Genomic DNA, 24,760 nt, shown 5'->3' on the forward strand with positions numbered 1-24,760 from the left:
GAAACTACCTCTAGATTTTATGCAGGGCAAGATGTTATGCAGATGGATTCCATGACAGATGCAAATGTGAATGAGAAACTTGTGAAGAACTGCTTACGTGGTACATAAAACAGTATTTGTTACGCCAGGAATTTCCTTGCTCTTTTAAGCCTGTTCTGAACAGAAACAGGCATACTGTCTGGAAGCAGCAAGTTGCTGTAACTGTATTAGCAGCTACAACCTGTGATGAAAGACACTTGCTCTGTGTTTTTCCTTGCCCAAGTAGTGCATTATCTCCCTCACTTCCTATTTAACCAAATTTTAGTCGGCTATTACATTATTGATGCAAATACTCCTATTTGTATTGCAACTGAATACAACATTTCATCAATTCGTGAGTTTATCTTACTATTCTTTTTTTAAGCTAATAAATAAAATTACCTCTGTAAACCATCTGCATGTAAATGTCAAGAATTGTTTCTCTAGTATCCTGCAAATGGGAAGATGTTTTACAGGACAAGACATAAAACTACTTCAGTTTATGATGTTTTCAGATACACATATTTTCTTATATAAATAAATTTTATCTAACTTAAATATGACATATTTTAACAGGACTTTATGTAAATCCACATGTAGACTGGAAAGTTTATCACTCAAAAGATTAAAAAAAAAATAGCATGTTAGTTTTGAACTCAGGCCATTAGGGATTGTCGATAATGGCACATTACTGAGCCATAGGGTATCACTTCACAGTGCATTACTTACTCTGATTTTCCTTCCCAGCTAGATACTGCACATCCGTTAAGGGGAGGGTCTAATTTAAACTAATTTTGGCATCTCAACTTTTCTAAGCTGGTCTCTTTATTGTCATTGAAGAAAAAGAGCCTCTTTGGGTGAACTATTCTTTGTATTTTTGCCACCTCTTGCAAAATGAGATCCTGTTCTTTCTGTTTAACATATATGGCGATAAGAGTAGCTACTTAAACACTGACAATGAAATATAGATGCTTAAGTTTCAGTCAGATGACTCATACAAAGCTATCTATACGGAAAATCAAGGTGGAGTAGCTAAATGGTGAATTCAAACCCTACTGTAAATTCCCTGTAAACACAGTCCCTTAATCTGAGTTTCCTATCTTTAAAATTTGGATCCAAGTGGTATCCTTCTGAAAGCATGAAAAATGATAAACACTACCAGGATTTGAGTTGCTCAGGTACTGCAGTACGTTACAGGTATATGTATTTTGTATGTACATCTGTATGCATTCACAATGTATATGCACAAAGGACTGTAATTAGTATTAACAAATTTATGGATGCTTAGTTATTTCCTTAACTTTACAATAAAAATAATTTTTGGTTAAGTGTATCTCTGAATTATCTTTGAAGGAAAAAACAAAGTAAGATTATATTCAAGTAGAACTCCTTTCTACTGAACAACACTTGGGACTCCAAACTCCTGTACTACAGCAGGCACCAGGTCTACTTTATGCAACAGGTTTAACAAACCTATCGGATTTCTTGCACTTAATATGAGGCACTGCCGTATTTTGCCTCTTATTTCCTTGCTGATCAACTCCATCTCAATTTATGCAGCAGAAGTGCCCTCTCCAGCAGCCCAATCCCATGTGCCAGCTATACCAAGGGACCAGTGTGTCATTTGTTGAGACCTCCTCTAGTATTCTTTTTGCTATTAGAGAAGAAGAGATGCCTGGAGCTAAAAGGTGACATTGTTCCAAATGGGAAAATGAACAGGTAAACTCAAGGTTTAGCTGATGGGAGCTCAACTGAAGTCTGTCTCTTGCTTCCTCTCTCCACTTTTCATCTGGTACCACAAATCATAGAATCATAGAATAGTTAGAGTTGGAAGGGACCTTCAACGGTCATCTAGCCCAACCCCCCTGCAAGGAGCAGGGACATCCCTGACTAGATCAGGTTGTTCAGAGCTTCATCCAGCCTGGCCTTGAACGATTCCAGGGATGGGGCATCCACCACCTTTCTGGGCAACCTGTTCCAGTGCTCTACAACTCGCATTGTAAAAAATTTTTTTCTAATATCTAATCTAAACCTACCTCCTTCTAATTTAAACCCATTACCCCTTGTTCTATCACAACAGGCCCTACTGAACAGCCTCTCCCCCTCTTTCCTGTAGGCCCCCTTGAGGTACTGGAAGACCGCTATCAGGTCTCCCTGGAGTGTCCTCTTCTCCAGGCTGAACAGCCCCAACTCTCTCAGCCTGTCCTCATAGGAGAGGTGCTCCAGCCCTCTGATCATCTTCGTGGCCCTCCTCTGGACCCTTTCCAACTGGTCCATGTCCTTCTTGTGTTGGGGACTCCAGAACTGGACACAGTACTCCAGGTGGGGTCTCACCAGGGCAGAGTAGAGGGGGAGAATCACCTCCCTCGACCTGCTGGCCACGCTCCTCTTGATGCAGCCCAGGATGCGGTTGGCCTTCTGGGCCACAAGGGCGCATTGCCCACTCATGTTGAACCTCTCGTCTACCAACACTCCCAGGTCTTTCTCCTCAGGGCTGCTCTCGATCCAATCCCCGCCCAGCCTGTATTTGTGCTTGGGATTGCCACGACCCAGATGCAGGACCTTGCACTTGGCCTGGTTGAACTTCATGAGGTTGGTACGGGCCCACCTCTCCAGCCTGTCCAGGTCCCTCTGGATAGCATCCCTCCCTTCCAGCAAGTCGACGGCACCACACAGCTTGGTGTCATCGGCGAACTTGCTGAGGGTGCACTCTATAATACAACAGCCTGTGAGCTAAGGAGAGGACAAGTTTTATATTTTTCATCTTCCCCTCTCACAATTTTTACAGTGCACTATCTAGTTGGTCTTCATCATCAGTTTAAGCTATTTTATTAAAATAAATTGTAATGAGATCAGCTTTTACACCTGCAAAAAACTAGTAAAATGTAATGCTGATATTTGAAAGCTGCTGGCTCGGACTAACATGACAGGAATAAGAGGTGTGCCTGCCAACATAGTGCTCTCTTGTTAAAAGGATGGGCACTGATACTGCTTTGCATGCTGTTGCCAGTCTCTCCCCAAAGATGAAAAGCAGCATTTATACTGTCAGGATTTAAATACGACAGCATTAGCATTCAACTCATACATGCTGCAGAGAGAAGAAATGCAATTATTTTCCTTTCTAGCTAAGTTGTATGTGCTGTTATGCCATCTCTTCCTCTTTCTCATTTGATAATTTTGTGAATGAACACTAAAGCTCCCAGTTATGCCTCCCCTTCTATTACATGTCTGGTTTTCCTGACTGTTATTTTTCTTCCAGCTAAAATTAAGAGAATAAGGGGGGGGGGGAAATCAGGCCAGACCTATGATACAGACAAAAGCAGTAACTGTGCATGGCAGCAGAATATTTCATGACTCAAATACATAACTAAAACATGTGAAAACATTTTTCCAGTTTGCTTTGGACAATAAAAATCTGTAAGGTTGATACAGGACACTAAGTAAGAACAGGAAAATGCCCCAGAAGAAGATACTGGCCTGGGAAAAGAAGGTTAGATTAACACATCTCTATTTTAAAAAGAAAATGTTGCTAGAGCATTTACAGATGAAAAAATATAATGCATTATATCCAATATAAAAAATGGATTAGCAACATACTTTACAATAAAAACATACAAAATATTTAAATGTTAAGTATTAACAACTAATTAATTTACAAATGTTTCATCCCCCAAATCTTAAGAAAAACCTTATAACTTTATACTCTGGTTTTGTACTTTTATCAGAAACTATTTCCACGGGGACAAAGAGCCATAGGTGGCTGGTGAGTCTCAAGTAGCTCTTTTTGAAGCCCATCCTGTTTCCACATCCTCTGCATGTCACAGAGATGGGGACTGTGCATTCCCACATGAACTCCCCAAATTTTGCTCCTCTCATGTCTGCAGGACCAGGCCCTTTTCTGCTATCTGGTCATATCTGCATTTAGAGAAGAGTAGCACAATTTGCTTTAAAAGTGTAGGAGAGGCCCAGACATTTCATTTCTCTTTCATGGGAATCCACTGCTCCATCAGCCTTGGACATCTCTAGTTTTCCTGCATTTTTTAAACCTCAAACATTCTGATAGCATTCCCTTCTTCCTCCTCCTCCTCAGTCAGTCACCTTTCCTGAATTTTGTACTGACTGGTTTATGGAGCTATGTGAATGTGTTTACTCTTTTTTCTGCCTTTAGGTTCAGAGAAGTGGTTCTGTTTTACTTTTTCAAGCAGACAGAGTCTTCCAATTTTCTCCCAACGCACTGCAACTGACACCTTACGATAAAAAGAGGGTCTATTCAAGAAGGCTGTTCAGGCAGCATGACAGAATCCTTTAGGACAGCAATACAGGTACATGCTCCATTTAAAGAAAAAAAATTAATTTCCCCTGTGACAACTCCAAAGAGGCTACAACTTGGCTCTCTGTGCTTGTAGATCATCCACACTGGCTGCACAGGATAGAAAGGAGGTTGTTTATCAACTGCTTTATGCCAGTTTTAAGCTGAAGTTCTATTTTTTTTTTTGTTTACAGCCAGAGAAGAGCTTACCAAAGAAGGAAAAATTGGACCTATGTAGGTGAAGCTTCCTCTCAAACTTTAGAACGGTTGTTAGGGTACCAAGAACCACTTTAATTATGTTTTTTTTTGTTGCAAATCCATGCTGTTTATTCTTCCCTCCCTCTTTCAGACTCATCTCTATGGCTCTTCTTTTCAATCTGTTCCTTGCCTCTCAATCCTCAAGCAGCTCAGGATTTCAATACCTTTTAGAATTAAAGAGAATTCTCAAATTCCCTTTATAATGATGTGCTTTCTTTTAGCTGTTTCTCTATAGATTTTGGTACTCACACTTTTAAGTACTCCCATGTCACAGCTGAATCACTCTCAGTAATAATCTCCTAGAAAAAAAGGTGCTTGATTCCCCTCAATATTTGGACAAATCTGCTAGTTTTCAGCATAGATGAAATCACAAATCACAATTCCATAGAAACAACCAAGTCTTTTTCTGGTCTACAGGCCTCAAGATGACTTATTTTCATTTGCCAACTGCCCTGTGTTAATCAGACAACATCTACAAATTTCACAGAAGAACATTTAACCTGGTATTTACAGATGTCTAGGTGGAAATATATGTTAATCTTACTGTGGTCATTCAGATCTAGCACACACTGAACAACTTCACAGTGAAGGTATAACTGAATCCAACTTCAGCTCATCAATTACATTGAACTTTCTGGAGCAATATTCATCTTCAGTGAACATGTAACAGAGAAACTTTAGCTCTGCTATAAAAAGTCAGATTTAGGAACCACTCTTCAATGACAAAAGGCTAGTGGTGCAGCCTAAGAATAAAACTCCAGCAAGTACTAAAACCTCACTAATTTATCACTCTTTGCTTCAGCATCTGTGTCTCTCAGTATCAGCTGGCACATTATAAAGACTATTTGTGTAGATACTCTGGGTCATTTGTTCGAAGACAGAACAGCTGCAGATTTCTGATGCAAAAAGAGACTGATGAGCTGAGAGTATTGCAGGAAGTGATACATTTCCCAAGAATCACCTTTCCCTCACCTGTGTGCTGGGAACACTAGTCAAGAATTCTCTACCGTGCTCTCCTAGAGTTTACATCTATTGACAAGAAGTGACAGGATCAACCATTTTTTATTTTCAATAACCAGAACAGAACAAAAACAAAAGGCCTAAACAGAGAAGAAGAAGGCTGGAACTTGAAACAAATGAGTATGTTCCAAAATTTCATATATATGAAATAAAAGCAAGAATTAGGCCAACTACTAAAAAGAATGATGAGAAATGAGAACAAGAATTCTTCAACTGGACTGCATAAGACAACTCCTTCCACAGCTGAGGGGCCCTCTGTTCACTGCATGAACAAGTTGATAAAATCTGTTCCTGGTATTGACAATTAAGATTGAATAGATATTCTGCCATTCACTGTGCCAGAAATCTGGAATTTCCCTCTTCCACCTTTGCCTCCAACAGCCAAAGAGGCCGAGAACATGAACCAAAAGCAAGCTGCAGTCATGCTGGGCCTGCTATTTGGTCACAAGAACTTATCCTCTAGCCTGATGCATATACATCAGCATATAAGATCCTGATATGGTCCTCTGCTGATAAATTAAGATGATTTTGAGTTTTGTTCCATGAACCCCAAATGGCAATGCTTCTTAAACATGGCATGATTGTTTTCTTTCTCTGACCTATCAGATCTTTTATTAAGTGCACCTACCAAAACAATGAGAGTACCTAGATTGTGTTGGAAAAAACAACACTAGTAACAGGAACAGAAGATTGTTTCAAAAATAATTCCTGATGCTGAAAGTTTTCATTTAAAGCTGCTTGCTTGTTCACCTCCCATTGAGGAAGATTTCTGCAGTCCACTACTTTTTAATCAAGTAGTTTTACCATACTTTTCCCTTCAGTTAAAGCTACCTTGGGCCTAGACACTTGTTTTGTGCTTAAGAAATATAAAAGATTTACTCCAGGAAAATTTCTTATTCTCTTTTGCCTAGGCTACAGAAAATAAAGGAGGAAAAGAGCTGCAAACTGAAGATGTGGTCCAAGTTTAAAAAATGTATTTGTCGAGAGTTCAGCAGATGTCTGATTCCTTAGGTGATACTGCATAGAGGGGGGAAGCAGTCTGCCTCTCCATTAAAAGATAAAATCTTTTATCTTCCAGGAATATAAGTTAACTAACCCAATCTTTGAAGATAAAGTTGTTGAGTCAAAAAGGCAGGCTAGCATAGTGTTGAAAGAGAAGATCTCTCAAGAAGAGATTTCTCAGTCAGCAATCTGGTGATTGGTACATTCCATCTTGAAGTGCTACACAAATTGCAAATTTCTTTTCATTCTGTAACGCCTTCAAGATGTAGATGACTTCTGTTCTTCAGTGATAAATACATACGGTAACTGCTGAGTTCTCTCTCCTATACTCTTTATGTACTATCACTTTCTAAACCTCCACATGACTGGTGGAGAACTCTTCATTTACTGGCAGCTTCTCATTCTCAGTAATTTTCCTAAGTTTGATGGAGCACTAGATTTCCAAGAAAGAGAAAAATAAAATTATGTTCCTTACCTGAATTTTGTCTTCTCTGAACAGGGATATGCTGATCTGTCAGGACCCACCCTGTGTTGGTTGCATTCAGCAACTCTTTTTGTATTCTGGCTTCATGGGGTTGGTCAATGTGTTTCTCATCAGAGGTTTTCTGGTTGGAGAGAGAAAGAATTGCAAATGTACTCTGCCTAGTACACATTTTTTTCTTGTGCCTCTATTCCAGCAGGGTGACTCACAGTTTAAATCTGTTTATTTTTCCTTGCAGTTTTACAGTTTTGCACCTCTGTCAGTAGGGCTTGGAAAGACATCTGTGGTTCCACCTACTCACCAGCTGAGAGGGCTACCAAAAAGGCTTCCCAGCCCTGGTGGAGACAGGGAAAACCAGCAGTTTTCCAAGTCTGATGGAGCAGGGGATTTCCATTCAGAGAAGACAAAATGAATGAAGGAAACTGATTTTTCAACTACCAGTTATTTGAATCTGTCCATAACAGGTTCAGTATCATGTAGGTATTTTTCCATCTTGCCTCAGAGTCCCTAGAAAAATTCTTGCCTTTCTATAGGTTTCAGCACTGTTAATATCTATTATTCTGAGAGTTTCAGAGAGATGTGTAATGAATTCTGGGATTAACAGGAAGGTTTGTATGTTAAAGAAGACTACTTATATGGCTGATTAGTTTCAAGACTGCAACTCAGCTGCTTAAGAGGATCTGAACGTTCCTGCTGTCAGAAAAAAGGAAAAGCAAAAAGTATTTTTATTTGAAAGACCACCATGCTTGTCCACTCTAGAAATAAGCCTTTGAGGGAAACAATAACAACAAAAATCAGTATTTGAGAGACTGGCAAGGGCTGAAGGAACTAAATGTGCTGTACCAAGCCTGAAAAATAAAAGCAGAACGTACAGATATGCTACCTTTTTACAATATTCACTACTTCCTGGAAAAGAGTTCTTTCATCAGTAGCATAACTGACTTCTAGTCCTGTAACTCCAGATCTTGTGAGCAAGGGGGCTTGGTCTCTGCTCCCTAGAAAATAAAGTAAAAAAAAAAAAAATTACAATTTAGAAAAAATTCTGTTACTTCAGTCAACAAAATTGCTTTAAAATAGAACATACAACTGAAAAGCAGTGTGGAATATAATCTGTTTTTATCTTTAACACTAATTATTATCACAATTAATTCCATTAACATATTTTGTTTCTCTTGAGTAGAAAAGTTTGTTCTTTTAGATTTGTAAAATTCTACCATAGTGATAATCTTGCATAAATTCTCAGATATAAATAATTTGATTGAAGAGAAATTTCCCCATTTTACATGTACAAGAGTCCAGCTATTAGAAAATTATTTTGGAATAAGAAATGTTAAAGCACAATGACAATTCACACAGTGTTTTCATGCAAAATATGTATTTTAATTGCTAGCTTAGAGTAGTGCTTTGCAAAATGCTCTGAAGAACAAAAATGCTACATAGCATAGTATGGCTTTTTTTTCAGTACACTTAAAAAACACTGTTAAGTTACTAATAGAAAAACACGAGCAACTGCTCACTTAGTGCACGTTAAGAGTGTCTACACTGATAATGTGTGAATAATAGCTAATGCATGCAGGAACTTAGCACATGCCTTCTATATAAAAAACCTCTAAATGAATAATATGCAACACATACTCTGTCTTTTAATTTTCTCTATAGAACAGATAGTGATATCTCTGATTAAGTCAACAATCTGGAGTTTTTAAACGGTATTCTTTGAAACACGAGAATTAAAAAGTGTGCTTTCAGAAACAAATGTTAAAATGAGTACTTTAACTTGCAAAGCAATAGTAATACAAAAAGGGGGAAAAAAAGGTGTATCTCAATGTCAAGTCCACAGGGAACTCAGAAAGTTCTAACCAAGAAAATATTAACAGCACACATCAGTTAAAGAAAGGGATGTCACGATAACATTTAAACATGTAATTGTATTTCACTAACAAAACTAGATCAGAATCTTTGTTTTTTCAAAATATTATTGGACTTCTTTACAGAGAATTTTTTCTTGGTAATTTATCAGTGGCACACACGTAAGGAGCCGCAGTGGCTACACTGTGGAAAATCTCACTTAGTAAGGTAATGGAGATCATTTTTTTTAAAGATAGTAACAAGCATATAATACCAAACTAAACCTCACTGAGAATAATAACTTAGCTTAACATGATATAATATCTACAATACTTCGAAAAATAAACTGGTAAAAGAAGGAGCTGTTGCCTTAATGCTAAATTTATTTTTGGTAGGTTTTTGTCCACACTTAAATTTTAGACAGTATTTTGTGGTTTAATATACATTCACAATGCCAAAGAAACCCTGAAAGAAAGAGGACTTTGTTTGTTTGGGGTTTTTTTTTTTTACTAGCCTAAACCAGTGGTACTCAACCTTTAACAGCTGGAGAGCCACTTCTTTATTAAATGGAGTTGTAGAGCACCATAAAAATCAAGTATCAACAGTGTGATTTTTTTTTTTTTTTTTTGCCATCATGACACTTCAATGTGTGATGCTGCTGCCTCAACATCATCACATATTGATACATCACGACATGACACATCAGTATCCTCTCTCCCAGCAGCATTCTGTCTTCAACTCCTTCTGACTGCTAGGAAGGAGTGGGGTAGAGGGGTGGAAGGGGCAAAAGGGCAAGTTTTTCCCCATTCTGCCCCACAGCTGCTGGGTGGGAGGTGATCTCTACTCTTACCTGTGGGGGGATCCCAGCAGCTCCTTTTCTTTCCCCCTATGGGAGGGGGAACTTCAGCGACTCCCACACTGCTGGTCCATTTGCTCAGTGCTCCCCGCGCTGCCTGATAGAGTGGAGCGCCGATCAGATGCCTACATTGCGAGAGCCGCCTGTAGGGCCATGAAGAGCCACATCCGGCTCTAGAGCCACAGGTTGAGTATCACTGGTCTAAACAAAGCCAAAAAGGTACAATAGAATAAGGGCCCCTGTTTAGATCCTAAAAGGATCAGATAAAACCACAAAAATTACCCTTAAGTAAAATATAAAACATACTGTCTTGCTTTTAACATTTTCTACTTGTAGCTAGCCAGCAACTCAAGTAGGAAACTAAAGGCAGGTTTTCCTCTTTATACTTTTAGAACACTGCAGGAGCTTGTCCACAAGTACGCAAACATAGATATTTTGCACATGTGTATGCTATTTGTGGTTTACAGCCCATGCAATAGTTCTTTGGAAGATATAAGCAGGAAAACTCTCCATGTTTAATATGGCCATTCATCCAACAGTCAACATGACAAAATTAAATGAGCTAAATATTAATACAGATACTTGATTATATCTTGTTTGCTACTGTTTGATTACTATGAAACAAGCATTTTTGTAAAATACATTAAGAAAAAAGAAATAGGAACCTTGGCTTGAGAGTGTCCTGTCTCTATCAATCACTACAGCACCAGTGATTTCTTTGTTATCAGTATTTGGCAGCGCTGTGTCTGATGAGATGCAATAGAATAAAGCACAGATTGGATCAAACTCTGGGTCTGGTTCCAAATCTCGTCTGGTTCGAGCATGTAACTCCATGCTGATGAGGGTAAGGTGTTGGACCTACCAACAAATAAATACAGTAAGTTAGCAACTTTCTTAAAAAAATTTAAGAGGAGATTATTAGTGCAAATTAACTCACTGCAGACATTTCCACGGTCATATTATATTGTAACTAAGAGGTCACACCTCAAAATTAACAGAAGTGATTAAACATGCATCTCTGGATCTCACTTTTTTTTTTGCACAAAAAAAAGATTAATCATGTAATATATTTGTATACTAAATTATTAAAATTCAGTATTTGTTTCTGAGTACTATCATCTTCTACCAAAAGCAGAAAATACAAACAAATAGAAATGCTCAACTTCAACAACTGTAAGTTCCTCTAATGTTTTCAAACAGCTTTGCATATTGAACTGAATTAAATTTCCAGACTGATCAAGAACAAAGAATCACTGTTGGTCTTTTATTTTCCTTTCCCTCCCTCATCCAGGAAGCGCAAACAAGCATGAAGACTAAGTCACTTAAAAGAAGATATGGAGAATACCTAACTTTCCCTTCACTTGCATTAATGGAACTTCCACATGATGTTGCTACAGCTTTTTGCAGAATGGTCTGCATTAAGAGAATGCTAATCCTTACATACTGTACAGTTTTGACTCTACAATAAATACTGTAGCATTTAATACTGTTTCAATGCTATGTTGTTGCTTTGTCTTGCACAATATAGCTGCTAGCGTGGACTAATAGGGAAGTTGGACAGATTACAAGGGAAAAGTTCCAAATATTTCTGAGTATGTAAGCTGCCCTTGGGGCAGGCCGATTTCCTCTAGATTTGCATCCTAAGTCACTACAGTCACCACTGAAATGAAATTTTACTATCAAGCTCTATCTCCATTTCCTGCAACATCATTAGCTTCTTGTGGCTTCTCCTATGTCATCTACTCAGTGCATAAAACTTTTATTTCTCCATGTTATCTGTACATTGGTCAACAGCTATTCCATGACACGAAAGTGGTGACTGACTGGGAGCACACAAATGCCGGCTGGTCAGTTAGCAGCCACAGTAGTACTGTATTCACATTGCATCCCTTTCTCCAGCACCCATTTTGATCTCTCTTCCCAGAGCAACCACTGATGTACATGAAATATGTACAGGCACTCTTTGAAACATGTACCATTTTGTTAAATATAGCAGAAACTGTTCAACGGGTTCAGAAGGTAATGTAGATACTAGAAGGGCCTGACTCAGTGATGCCAGATGCCTTGTTTCTTAAGCAAATAATCCATGAAAAGTTACAGTCAACTAGTTTTTCCAGTACTGTTTTTATACAGAACTTACTGTTTCTTCCTTCTGATCCTTTATTTATTTTTATTTTTTGAGAAAGTGATAAACCTTCCTTTAACAAAAATACTGTGACATTTAGTTCAATACTATTAAATAAAAGCACTTGGAGATCAAGTTGAAACTAGTAGAGCAACTTCTTAAAGCTGCAGACATCACACACTGATTAATTTTAAGTCAGGCAGGGATGAAGGAGGAAAAGATTTTTAAATTGTGCCATTATAAAACTGGTCTGGAAAAAAAAAAAAATTATAAAATAACATGTAACAGTAAGTTACCTCATGTAAAGATTTTGCTTCCTGCAGGTTTTCCACACTGACTTTAAAACCGTAAGTGTTATTTAAAGATGGTCCTTCAATCTGAGAAGTTTCTTTCTTTGGAGCACCGAGGGCAGCAAATTGATTCTTATTGCGGGGTGGGGAGAAAAAAAGCACAGTATAATACTGAAAAAACTACAGGTTGCTAAATGCATATGCAATACTAAATACAAATTCATCAATGAAAATGCAAATGCTACACTACAACTACTAAAAAAAGCTTTCACTATCTCCTCATGTCATTTTTCAACATGGAAACAACAGTTGTATCTTTCTACTTGTAAGATTAATTTTAATGAAATTAAAGCAAGAAGCAGTTTGAAATAAGTAAAAAAAAAAAAAAAAACAAACCCAAAAAACAACCAACCAAACACAACTCCCCCTAAAACTACAGGTATTGTCTTTCTTAGAAGCCTGATGACAGTAGAATCAGCAAATCTCTATTCTCTCTTGAGTAACAATTCATCAAAACCCTCTGCTTCAGTCACCACTTTTTAAGGCATTGAATTAAGCATACACTTAAGTACAAAAGAAAAGACTATTGGTCCATATCGTTCAAACACACCATTCTGTTTCCAACATGGGGAACAAAAACATTGTTTAGGGAAAACACGCAAGTTTGATCATTTTATGTGAACCATTCCCTTTTTACTCTGTCAGCATACCAGTGCCATTTGCTGGCTACACTGTTTTCAGAAAATGCTTAGAACACTGTCTGAAAACTCATACACATCTCTGTGTATATATATAGACACATAGAAATATATATATATATATATAAAAGGGAAAGGAAATCGCAATAGAATTCAAAAAGAATGTTGTAAGTAAAGAGCAAAACAACATCCTTACACGGTGTCTCTAGTGTTACATTAGCACCTCACTACCCTAAAACATAGAAAATACTCTCAATATCCAATTATTTCCCTTCAGCAAACTAAACCGATTTCTTCTTCCTAACTTTGAGTGTACACTGATTCTACAGCAATTGTACCCTATCATTTCAAACGTAATTTCAAGATCTTAAGAGCAAAAGAAAAAAACAACACAGAAGAAAGAGAATGGAAATGTGTATGTGTGGTGTAATAAAAATACATCTGTACATAAAATCTGAATTTACCTTCATTTGTGTGGTTAGAAGTACTCTTCGAAGACCATCAGTATTATTTCCTCTCTTGTGGCTCAGTTTCTGGGCTTTTGTTTCTGTAAACATATAGGAGTGCAAAACTGCTTAGCCTCAGTAATATTGTCTAGGTATTAAACAACATGCTGGAAACAACCAGACCCATTTGCTTAACATTATAAACAAACATATTATATATATATATAAATAAAACCAAATGCAACTTTATTCTCTGTCCAATCCAAAGCGCAACTACTACAATCTGGTATTTATGGACATTTAAGAACGTATAGTACAAGGCCAGTAAGTTACCCAACCCTACATTTAGATTATGTTTGGAAAAATACAAGCAGTATAACCAACAAGATTCCAAAATCCCCCAAATAAGCTATACTTCTAAATTAAGTTTTTAACCAGCACTTCAGATACTAGAGACAATCAGGAAGTGAAAGGGTGTTCTGCTTCTAGACTTTTTTCATAATTCAATAGTTACTTAAACAATAATGTACAGGCCTTTTCCTTTCCAAAACTAGTTTTAAATGCATTTTTGTGGCGATGCAATTCTTTTCTCATTATGTCAAAAGAAATATAATATATTATCATATTCAGAATTTTTTTTTGCATATCATTAGAGTCACTTAATGGATTTACCTGTGGATAAAGGAGTAAAACCAAGAACTTCAGGTACTCCATCTTTTCTCTGCACAATGGGTGTACTATGTAGGCAAACAGATTCAGAATTTCCAGGATCTTCATTCACTGGAAATGGAGACGTGTCAAAGGATGTATTAACGTCCTCTTGGGTGGATGGAGAGTTTTGTGCACTTCCTACATCATTTCCTTCAACAGAAGACAAAACAATATCCTGACTTTTCCACTCTGTATCTTCCACATTGGACTGCTTGGGATCTGGAGATACTACTTGCTGCCAAGGAGGAAGTACTGGAGAATCTGGTGAACTGTAATTGACATAATAATCTTCCTCCTCCTCCTCCTCCTTATCATGTTCTAGTATTGAAGCAGTAGGTGTCCTGCTTTCAGAGGGATTTTTTTTAGAGTCTATGTCATTTTTATTATTTACAGAAGTTCCTATAGTGCTTATAGACTTATCACAGGTTTCCTTGGTTTGTGCTTTTGTAGTTTCTGCCACAGAAGGAGGAGAATTCTTTGCAGGCACAACACGTCTTTCATCTTCGAGGTTAGATAAATTTAAATCTTTAGCTGATTTTACTAGTTCTATAGATTTCTCTTCAGACAATATTGCAGAGCTGAAATTCTCAGTTGCCTTTGCCAGCTCAGCAGGATGATTCTTAGGCAATTTCTTGAAATGTTCATACTCTTCTTTGGCATGAAGCCATATCTGAACTTGCTGTTGGCTTGGAGCACACTTGCATGGCATTATGACTATTTTTTTGTCTTCATTAGTTTTATGGCTATTACTTTCTCTTTTATTAACAGTAGAATGACCACAACGGGGAGGAGACCCTGGTCTAGGACTTTCTGTCATTGCTGAAAACGCGGTCTTCCAGAGTCGTAGACCTTCTAATGAGAAGTCCCCCTCAAACTCAAGCAGGTCATTTGGAAGTCTAGTTTCCACTGTGAGAAGCCGTCCTCCAATTTCCCTGTTAAGAAAATAGTTTGAATTATTGTTTTATTCTAAACTGCACTGCAGGAAGTCCTCAAGATTATATAAAAGCAGAGTCCTGCTAATTAGTTTTCTCACTATGCAATTCCTGTGAATAATATCTTTTAGAAACCAAACAGGCACATTCCCACTTGTTACAATAATATCAAGCAATAAAAAAACCAAAGTGTCATGAATGACAACGGGTATTCACACTGGAACTATGGTAATTTTCAACTTCAAGTTGTACGTATGTATATCAGATGAGATCTTTCATGCATCTGTGCCACTTAACAGCGTAAAATTGTTTACAGGAATAAATTAAATTTAATATAATCACAAGCATATGTAAACAGAAATGCATTTAACACAGTACCTTGGCTTTTCTGGAGCATCTGAAGGATTGCTGCAAAATGGCTCCTGATAAATTGTTTCTGCGAGATCATGATCCAGCAACGTTGCCATGATTTCTTCACGACTAGGTGGGGACATGAGAGGCTTAAGAATGTGAGCAGTACGAGGTGTAAAGCTTCCATTCTTTGATTGTGAGGGAGAATTGGTTGATCTTGGTGAACTATCTGGAGTTGGAGTTAATGCCTCATTGTTTCTTGAAACATATAATTCTAAATCCTCAGAAGCTGCATCTATAAGTTCACCATCAGGAGAAGACAGTATGGATGTAAAAGAGGTATTAACTGAATCAAGTGGTTGACAGGGTTCAAAAGTGGTTTCTTTTCTAATGTGGCTTTGAATCCAGTCTGTGCTGGTTGGCTGAGGAAGGTTAAGAAGTATGTCTTTATTTACTGTACTTCTATTCAATTTGAATTTTTCATTTAAACAGACCTCAGTCTCTTGCGTACAAGAGGTATCGACAGAACTAGATCTAGAAGTTGAAGGATGAACATTTTTCCTCCATTGGCTATGGCAGTGGTTCTCACTGTTATCCAGTGAGGTTTTCTCAAAAAGTTCAGGGCTCAGGGAACCAGGCCTTTTCCATTTATTTGTGCTTGAAGAATGCTGCTTTTCTTCCTCAGATTTTTGGTCATTATGACACAGAAAGTCATTTTCTGTTGTTTGTCCAGAACCAAGATCCTGAACTGCATCACTCAAGAATTTCTGGGGCAAATTTTGATCTGCTGGGACAAACTGGCTTGCAGAATAAAAACTGCAAAATCCAGTTTGACCTATAGTATTAATATCAAAGTTGTAATTGTGGTCTGGAGACAAGCTGTCTTCAAGAGAGTAGCAACTTTCAAAACCAGGGTCTGAAAAAAAAGTGGGGCTGTCAGACACAGAGTGATCAACGCGACTAGTGATCTGCTGGCTTAAAGACTCAATTTTTGAAAGTTTCCGTGTTTTTTCTTTAGGTTTTGTATTCCTGGGAGCACGAGATTTTCTTGGCGATGTGACTGACCGTGACCTTTTGATCGCTTTATTCTGTTCAACAGGGCATGGTATATTCATGCTCAGCTGTGTTTTAGCCGGTAATTGTTCCTGCGTAACATTTGCATTCTGAGCTTTCTGCTGTCTCTTCTGGAGCAGCTCTTTCAAAACAGCTAGGCTAGACTGTCCTTCACTGAACGCTGATGGGGCCACTATATTCCTGTTTTTATACTGGGAGATGGGTTTTGGTTGCACGGTTGTTTCTGACAGAGACCTTTGTTTTACTGTTTCAGGTTTAAAATGTGACATATCAAAAATAAATCCTCTCTGGCTTTGATCCCAATTTAACTGTTTCACTGGACTCTTCAAAGATGTTACAAAACAATTCTTAGGCAACTGAAGTGGCCCAGGGCTTTCCTCAGATGACTTAAGAATAGAAGAACAAGGATCAGAATGCTTGGATGCCTCTGGTAAACAAAAAATCTGCTGTTGATTATTGTCCTTACAATGCAAATAGTTAGTGGTATGTAACTGATCCATCTTTGCTGTGTCCAAAGACTCACGAGCTTCATTTAATTTCCCAGCTGGTGGTAAATATCTGTTTTGCAAATTTTTTATCTCTTCTGCTTTTGCAGAAGTCTTATCTTTAGAGATGTGCACATTCTGTGTTACCTGAGTTGAGTGATTAGATGGATCAAATATGTTTTGAATGAGAACAGAATCCTTCATTCTAAATATAGCACTTTGAGTCCTGGGCCTTTGAGAGGTCATTTTTGGTACTTCCCTTCCAGATGCCACAGGAGTAGATGAGAGAGATGAATGAGGGTCTTCTCGTGAAGCAGGTGAACACTGTACATCTACAGGCTTATCAACTTCCATCGATGAATGAAAACAGCCTGATGAATTACCTTGTGCATCAGCTGCTGAAGGGAGCTGTGCTGATGGTAGATATCCTGCTGAATAGCCAGGAAGAGGACTGTCTTTCCGGTTATGGAGTGCCTGCGAGTTGACAGAATTGTAAGAAATCTCAGGCAGATCTTGACGTTTCAGCACAAACTTCACTTCTGCAGTGGAGCACGTATTTCCTTTCTCATCTTTAAATACAACGCGCTTTCTTGAGGATGCTTTTTCAGTTGTTTTTTGTCTTTGTTTTGTTCTACGTTTCTTCTTTCCACCATCCACTGTTTTATCAGCCTGATTAATCTTTTTTTTTTTCTTGGTAGACACAGTGGGGCTAGCAAATTTCTTTTTACATTTCTTAACCTGAGTTTTTGCTCGACTATTTTTTCCTACACTAGAACTCACAGTCTTGCTGTTGTACATATTGGGGCCCCTACTAAATAAAGCTTCTCTGTCCAGGTTGGTCAAAATTTCTTCTGCTTTTGGATCAGTGGGAGACCAGCAGCGAGGTGGAGATGTGTTTACTGGGCTTGTGCTTCTCTCAGAAAGAAAACCTAATTTGGACATAACATCACTATAGTTATAGTCACAGTCTTCAGCTTCAGCATTGTAGGATGGTGAAGGAGGAGAAAGAATTGTATGAGTTCTTTTTCTGAAAGATAAAGTTCTTTTCATATTTTTACTACCTGCTTTTTGTGGCTTTCCAGCTTTTTTCTTGGTTGACTTATGTTTTGCTTTCCTTTTGTGACTTTTCTTTGGTGTTAGTGGATAAATAGGATATTTGGTTGCAGGAGAGTCAGGAACTTTTGGCCAAAAGTCCTTTAAAGGTGCAAGCTTTTTATATAAGTTCATCTTTTCCTCTGTGAGTACTACTCTTTCCTCACTAGAATCTACTTTCCCTAGTTTAACAAGCATGTTTTTTCTCCCTCTAAATCTATTGATGATAATATATTTAATAATAACAGGTGGCAATTTTTTAGAAAGTTTTCTACGCTTTCGAGACTTCTGAGACCCATCCAAACTTTCAACACTTTCTACTGGTTGAGGTAGATTAATTTTTGAGTTGTGTGCGACAAAGCTTGATTCACTGTCTTCCGTCTCATAATTTACCTTCCGTTTCGTTCGGAGCGTATACTTATTCCCACATAATCCAAATGACTGCTCAGTTTCAAGAGATCCATCTGCAAATTGGCAGTCAGTATAATTAGCAGTACTTGTAGGCATTTTGTTTTCAAATGCCTCAAGAGGAACTTGAACTAAGTCACTAGGTAAAGCACTGTCCTTATCAGGAATGTTACTACAAGCATTACCTTGTGTATAGCAGCTTTCCTTCACTGATGCAGCATCATTTACACTTGCAGGCTCCTGATGATTGATAAAACTGTGTTTCTTTTTATTCAGCTTCAACCTGGATTGTTTGTTGCCTTGCTGTAGCTTATATGTCACGGGAGCTAACTTCTGTGGTCGACTGAGACAATTAGAAAGAACAACACTAGGAAAGAACATATAATGTGCTGCTTGTTGACTGAGGCTTGGCTTTTCTGCCTTATGCTCCTGAAATTCTTCATACCTAATTTTAAGCTTATTAAGGCCACCTTCATCAGTGTTATTTTCAAGTGAATGTACCACAGTTCGACTGCCTCCTGAACAAGATACCAATTCACAATTTTCTGTAACTGTTGCTGGAAAAAAACTATTTATACTTGCACTGCTGGATTTTTCATTTACTTCAGAGGACATTTTACCTTTGGAGTGGCTGGAGTGGCTCAAATCGGAAAAGTTAAATAAGTTTTTATTCAATATGCTGTCACCAATGTGGCGGCCCACATGCATAAAAGAGACATCCTTTTCAGCTTTTCTGATGCTAGTATACTTCCTACTAGGTATCTGCCTGCTCACTGATGAAATATCATCTTCATACTCAAAAATATTATTTTCACATGAGGGAACTGGGATGGTATCCTTCTTGTTACTCTCTTTGTGAGAGTTTTCTGCATGGGTACTATTGGTGAATGGAGTTGGGTACTTTGCTGAGTAAGTGCTTTCTTTCGTAAGTGAATGGACTGAAAGTTCAGGTCTTGTTTCTGCGTTTGGTTGTGAGAGGTCTTCTACTAAATCTTCATTATTCAAAACATGGTTAGAAAGGGCACTTGTGTGTTTACACTGAAAAGTAATTTTAGCAGAAGATGGGGGTTCTAGTGTAGCAGCATCTTTGTGAAAGATTGAGGTCTTTACAGACATTTTGCTTGTTGCAATGACGGAGGAGTGAGTTCGAGAACTTTCATTATTCAAAGGATTGTCTGAAATGGAAGACAAGCAATTTTACTCTAGTTTTCCTGTTAGAAAATAACCTAAGGCATTAACCATTTTAATGACACTTTCATGAAAGCCCTTCCATTCAAAGAAGAAACAAAACTCTTCTAAATCACATTGCATTTATGATCATGACAGCTACAGACCCCGAGAACATGAATTGCTTTATCAAAATCACATTGTCAGTACATTTGTGTCTCAGACATTCTGTCAGTTACTCCTAAATGGTAGGCTTGCATACAACTGCCAAAGATTTCGTGCTGGTTTTCTGAAGGAAGGCTTCTAAAATCACTTTCAGATAACTAAATACAAATGGATTGATTTCTAGAAAAGCTTATATCTTGTTTTGACCCTGAGAAGTATGCATACTCATTGGCTCTGAAAAACAAAGAACTTGCTTAGACGACTTTCCCCATATAGAAAAGCCATTGCACAGAAAACTAAAGTACTATATTACAACACGGCAAAGGCTTTGCATTAACTGTCCTGTGCGCTAAGCATAGGTAGATTGCCGTGCTTTTGTAAAGCAGAGCAATCCACCACTCATTCAGGTGTTTATGCAAGGAGCTTGCACCATTTAGTCAGATCATGAATCCATATCCACGCGTTAACATTTCCACACAGACCTGCGACCAGCATGTGCTGTGGCAACTGTCCTGTGCAGACTCATCACATGATACCCGGTATGATATCTCTCTCTTTTGCTGATACTTTCACCACATTTACTGCAGAATAAGTGTGGACCACCAGGTGGTGAGTAACAAATCAACAACTGCTTTGCAGCAACTGTGTGCTTGCTCATAACCACAATGAACACCAAGGAATTTGAAGGAATTCCTCTACAAAGAGGCAGCTACCACAGAGCTCCTGGCACACAGCAATTTCTTCATGTGTCCACACATTCAGCTAAAATGTTGAAGGGGGATAGGAGTTATGAAACATGCTGTATAACCTGGAAGTGCGTGCTGCACACTGTTATATTAGACGGGAGATCCTTTGGGCCTTTACTATAAGTCGCAACTAATTTGGGGATTATCTTAGCTTCATGTTGCCTTTAGCTTAGCAATTTATTTGTTGCCAGGTGAGAAAAATAAAAGGAAGTCTCAATCTGTTTCTAATAACATTTTCTAATGCACACACAGAGTCCCTGAGCCGTGAAACACAGTTGGGTGGGGTTGCCTATGATTCTTTGAGGGTAGGAGTCCACACAAAGAATGAGAATGATTAACTGAAAGCGGAGAAAACGGGAGTTTAGTGAAGTGTCAACAAACACTTGCAAGATACCTGACTATTCAGATACAAAAATTACAAAAGTACTTGTCAATCAGTCAGATGTTATGGACACAGATTCATGTGTGGATAAGCATTTTCTAATTTAGAGGAACTGGACTGAGATCTGTTCTGAATTTACCGTGTCTCCTATTGTAACAAGCTGATGTAAAAGTTCACAGCAATACATTAATTCTAAGCTGACATTTTTCTTCTGCTTGTGATATTTCATATACTTAAAATATTATAAAATGTAAACAACGATTTAAGATACAGTCTCATTAGCCAGAAGTATCCCTTTTTACATTAAATTACAAAGTATTGCAAGTAAGGAAATTAGAATTCTGTATTTTGCAAAACCAAAATATACTAGTAGTACATCAAGTTGTGTATTAACTCTACCATTATACGTATAAAAGCAAAAGAAAAAGTAAACTATGCTTTAAACAGTGAACACAAAAGAACAACTGTGCTTGTCTATGTAATAAGATCATATAGCTCACTTCCTCTAATACAGAATTGCTAATAGATATATCAAGACATATGTATTTTATATACTAATATACGATATTTGTTATTTTTGTCAAGTAGCTTCAAGAGACATGAACTAATACAGAAATTTTGTAAATTGCTCTGAAGAGCAAATCCAGTCACAGGAAATTACGTACATGCATGAGCACAAACAAGCTTTTACCTTAACCAGTTTGTACTATGAGTTAAGAAAGCAGCTTTTGTACAAATTTCAAATTTTAAAGGCAATGAAGTATGACTAATACAACATTTCTAAACAAAGAACAACTACTGTTGATTAGATCAAGAAAAAAAGTGAACCTAATACTGAGAAAACCCTGGATACAGATATATTCTCCCCACAAGATCCATACATTTTACGTTGTCTTGCTCAATAGAATTTTATAAATGTGAAAATATGTAGATTGTATAATAAAACACATAATAATATTTATCTATTTGCCTAACCGCAAACTGTGTATTCTATTAACAAGTTTATTTAGTCAAAGACAGCAGGTTATAAAGAGAGGGCAAGAAATATCTCTACAGATTAATTTAATTTTTTACAGATTTTGAAAGACAGTTTCTTCTGCATCAGCTTTGCCACTGCATAGTTTTAACTCATGCAATCCCAAGATGTGAACACGCAACTTGCTGAATGTAACACAGGCTCAAGCAAAGGCTCACCGCATGTGAGGCAAAATACTTGCACGTGTGGTAAAATATTTGCAAAGCAAAGAACCATCAAAGTTTACTGAATAATACATTTAGTATTTACAATGAAATCCTAGCAGGATAAATGATCCTACAGATTCATTAACTTTAACACCATATTTGTGTAAAAAATTATAATAGAAAAATACCCCTTGCAACAAAGTAACTATCTTTCCTACAAAAATAAACAATGTCTTTTTTTGGACCACTAATACAATAGGAAAAGCAAATTCTGGTAATTTGTAGAGGGCATTGGGATTAAAATATTGTGGCTAGATTAAAATATTGTTGAATTATAAGAAAGATGTAATGGGCTTCCTTCTGCAACCTGTTGAGAGCATTTCCTTCCAATTGAAACAAGAATTGAAAACACTTAGTAATTTTGTGAAGTAGCAAGTTGATCCAAAAACAAATTATGAGCCAGGTAATAATCCAACTTTCAAAGCTGTTTTTCTATTTACTTACCACCATTTTCGTCTGCAGTCCCATCTAACTGAGGTATAGAGAGATTACTTAGGAGCATATTGTTACCACTCCACTCCATTTCTTCCTCTGAAGATGAATCCTCTTCTGTTGAACTTCGATGCACACTTTTGCCAACTGACCTAGAGAAAATGAAGGAACTAATTAATGTGCAATACTTCTTGTAGAAAATACCAATAGCCACAAGTAACCTCAAAATCAAAGGGGTGTGGTGCTATATGGTTGTGTAATTTGGAGGAGCAAAGGGAAACAAACAAAAAAATTGTTATATTTCTCACTGAGAAACTCAAAATATTATTCAATGTTACCATTTTAAGAGGCAACAGTGGTAGCCAACTATTTTAAAATTACAGACAAAACCAGCAGGATTCACTAGCTTAAGAAGTTGAAGAGAAGGCATTTAGATGCTTAATTTTATTTCAATTTTACTGGAATTTAATTTCATTGCTTGAAAGTGCTTGAAATTTGATGACTAAACCAACCATGCAAAATTATTTCACTTTAGCTCTTAGTAAACAGATGTTTGCCTTTTTGTAAAAAAAAAAATAAAAAATAAAAAAAATAAAAGGAATCTTACTGTATTATAACTATTCTCTCTCTTGGCAGGCTTAAATAAAGCACAATCACCAAACCAATGTTTGTTTCCATCCCTCCTTATCCTCCAAAAAAAAAGGAAAAAAAAATACAGAAAACCTCCCAAAAAATCCTCTGGTATATTACAACTCTAGAAGCACTTAGGAATTTGATTTCTTCTTCTTAAAATAAAGCACAAAATGGACATAATTCTTCACAGAAATAAGCTATTCTGTGGCTACAAGAGAGAAACCCAGATAAATATTAAGGAACTGAGGTTCGGGTTGTTTTGGTTTTTTGTTTGTTTGCTTTTTGTTTTTAAGACAATAATAATCTACCCTAGCAGCTTGATATATCAAAACATTATTGTGTAGTACCTTAAAGGTATAAATACAAAGGTTTTGAAGTTACAGGAAGAAAAATCCACAATAACCTAAATATAGTCTACTTTTGAAGAACTCTTATCTGTGAAGTTTGACCAGAACATGAATTGTATGTATCTTAACACCACAGACAGCTGAATGTGTTCAGCACTGAGCCAACTAAGATCAAGCCATGCTTATTAGTCAAGGAACAATAGGCTAAAACATAGCTATATAATTTCCAGACTAACTCAAGACTAGAAGCAGCACGACTTGGAAGAGAGACCTAACTAACAAGCACAGCTAGGTATACAGTGGCCATGATCGAAGTGAGCTTAGTTTGCTCTTCTGTGTTCCCAAACCATTGCAAAGATGTTCAGCTCTATAGTCAAATGAATATCAAACTGGGGAGAGCAATCAATACTCTGGAGAGTAGGGCTGCTCTTCTGAAGGATCTCAGTAGGCTGTGGAATGAGCTGACAGAAGCCTCACGGACTTCAAAAAAGACAAATTCAAATGTCCCACAAATGGGATGAAATAACTCCATGCACTGCTACAGGCAGGGAGAGAACCGGCTAGGAAGTGGCTTTGTGGAAAAGGATGCAAAACCTCTGGTGGACAACTAGTTGAACCTGACAGTGTACAGTGTGCCTTTGCAGTAAAGAAAGCCAGCTGCATCTTGGGCTATGACTGCAAGACTGTAGCCAATTCCAATAGCTGTGACACTGCATCTGGAGCATTGTGCTCAGTTTTGGGCATTCCACTACAAGACAGACACTGACAAACTGGAGCAAATCCCGCTAAGCAGCACCAGAGTGACTGGGGGCTAGAGCATGTGATGTATAAGGAGAGGCTAAGGGAACAGCATTTATTCAGTCTTGAGAAAAAAATAAAAGGAGATCCTATTGCACTTGTCAAGTTTCCGATGGGTGGGTATAAAAAAGATGAAACCAGATTCAGAGATGTGTGGTAATATGGAAAGGGCAATGGGCACAGGACTGTCTCAGGGAATGTTATAGACAAGGAAAACATTCTCTGTTATGAGGGTGTTTAAACACTGAAACACGTTGCCCATATACGCTATGCAATCCCTGTCTTTGGAGACACTCAAACCCTGACCAGACAAGGCCCCAAGCAACTGATCTATCCAAAACTACTTTGACCAGGGCACTGGAGTACATAGCATTTAGATGTTTCTTCCAACCTGAATTATGCTATAATCCTGTGCATGAAGCAAATCTTTGTCAACTTTAGTAA

At 37.6% G+C, this 24,760-nt stretch overlaps 1 protein-coding gene across 3 annotated transcripts in view; it reads right to left on the reverse strand.

Annotated features, from left to right (window-relative positions):
* REV3L (REV3 like, DNA directed polymerase zeta catalytic subunit) overlaps positions 1 to 24,760 on the reverse strand; it is a 133,250-nt gene that overhangs the window by 31,780 nt on the left and 76,710 nt on the right. For all 3 annotated transcript variants that reach the window (XM_086745892.1, XM_086745894.1, XM_086745893.1), the window contains 7 exons: positions 22,551 to 22,690; positions 15,373 to 19,579; positions 14,024 to 14,994; positions 13,370 to 13,452; positions 12,214 to 12,339; positions 10,458 to 10,650; positions 7,972 to 8,083 (listed from right to left, as the gene is read on the reverse strand). In XM_086745892.1, coding sequence (XP_086602018.1) covers positions 7,972 to 8,083; positions 10,458 to 10,650; positions 12,214 to 12,339; positions 13,370 to 13,452; positions 14,024 to 14,994; positions 15,373 to 19,579; positions 22,551 to 22,690 — 5,832 coding nt within the window. The remainder of the gene's footprint in view (positions 1 to 7,971; positions 8,084 to 10,457; positions 10,651 to 12,213; positions 12,340 to 13,369; positions 13,453 to 14,023; positions 14,995 to 15,372; positions 19,580 to 22,550; positions 22,691 to 24,760) is intronic.

The sequence above is a fragment of the Chlamydotis macqueenii genome, chromosome 3 (genome assembly GCF_036417535.1).
Source record: "Chlamydotis macqueenii isolate bChlMac1 chromosome 3, bChlMac1.mat, whole genome shotgun sequence".
Classification (NCBI taxonomy): Eukaryota; Metazoa; Chordata; class Aves; order Otidiformes; family Otididae; genus Chlamydotis; species Chlamydotis macqueenii.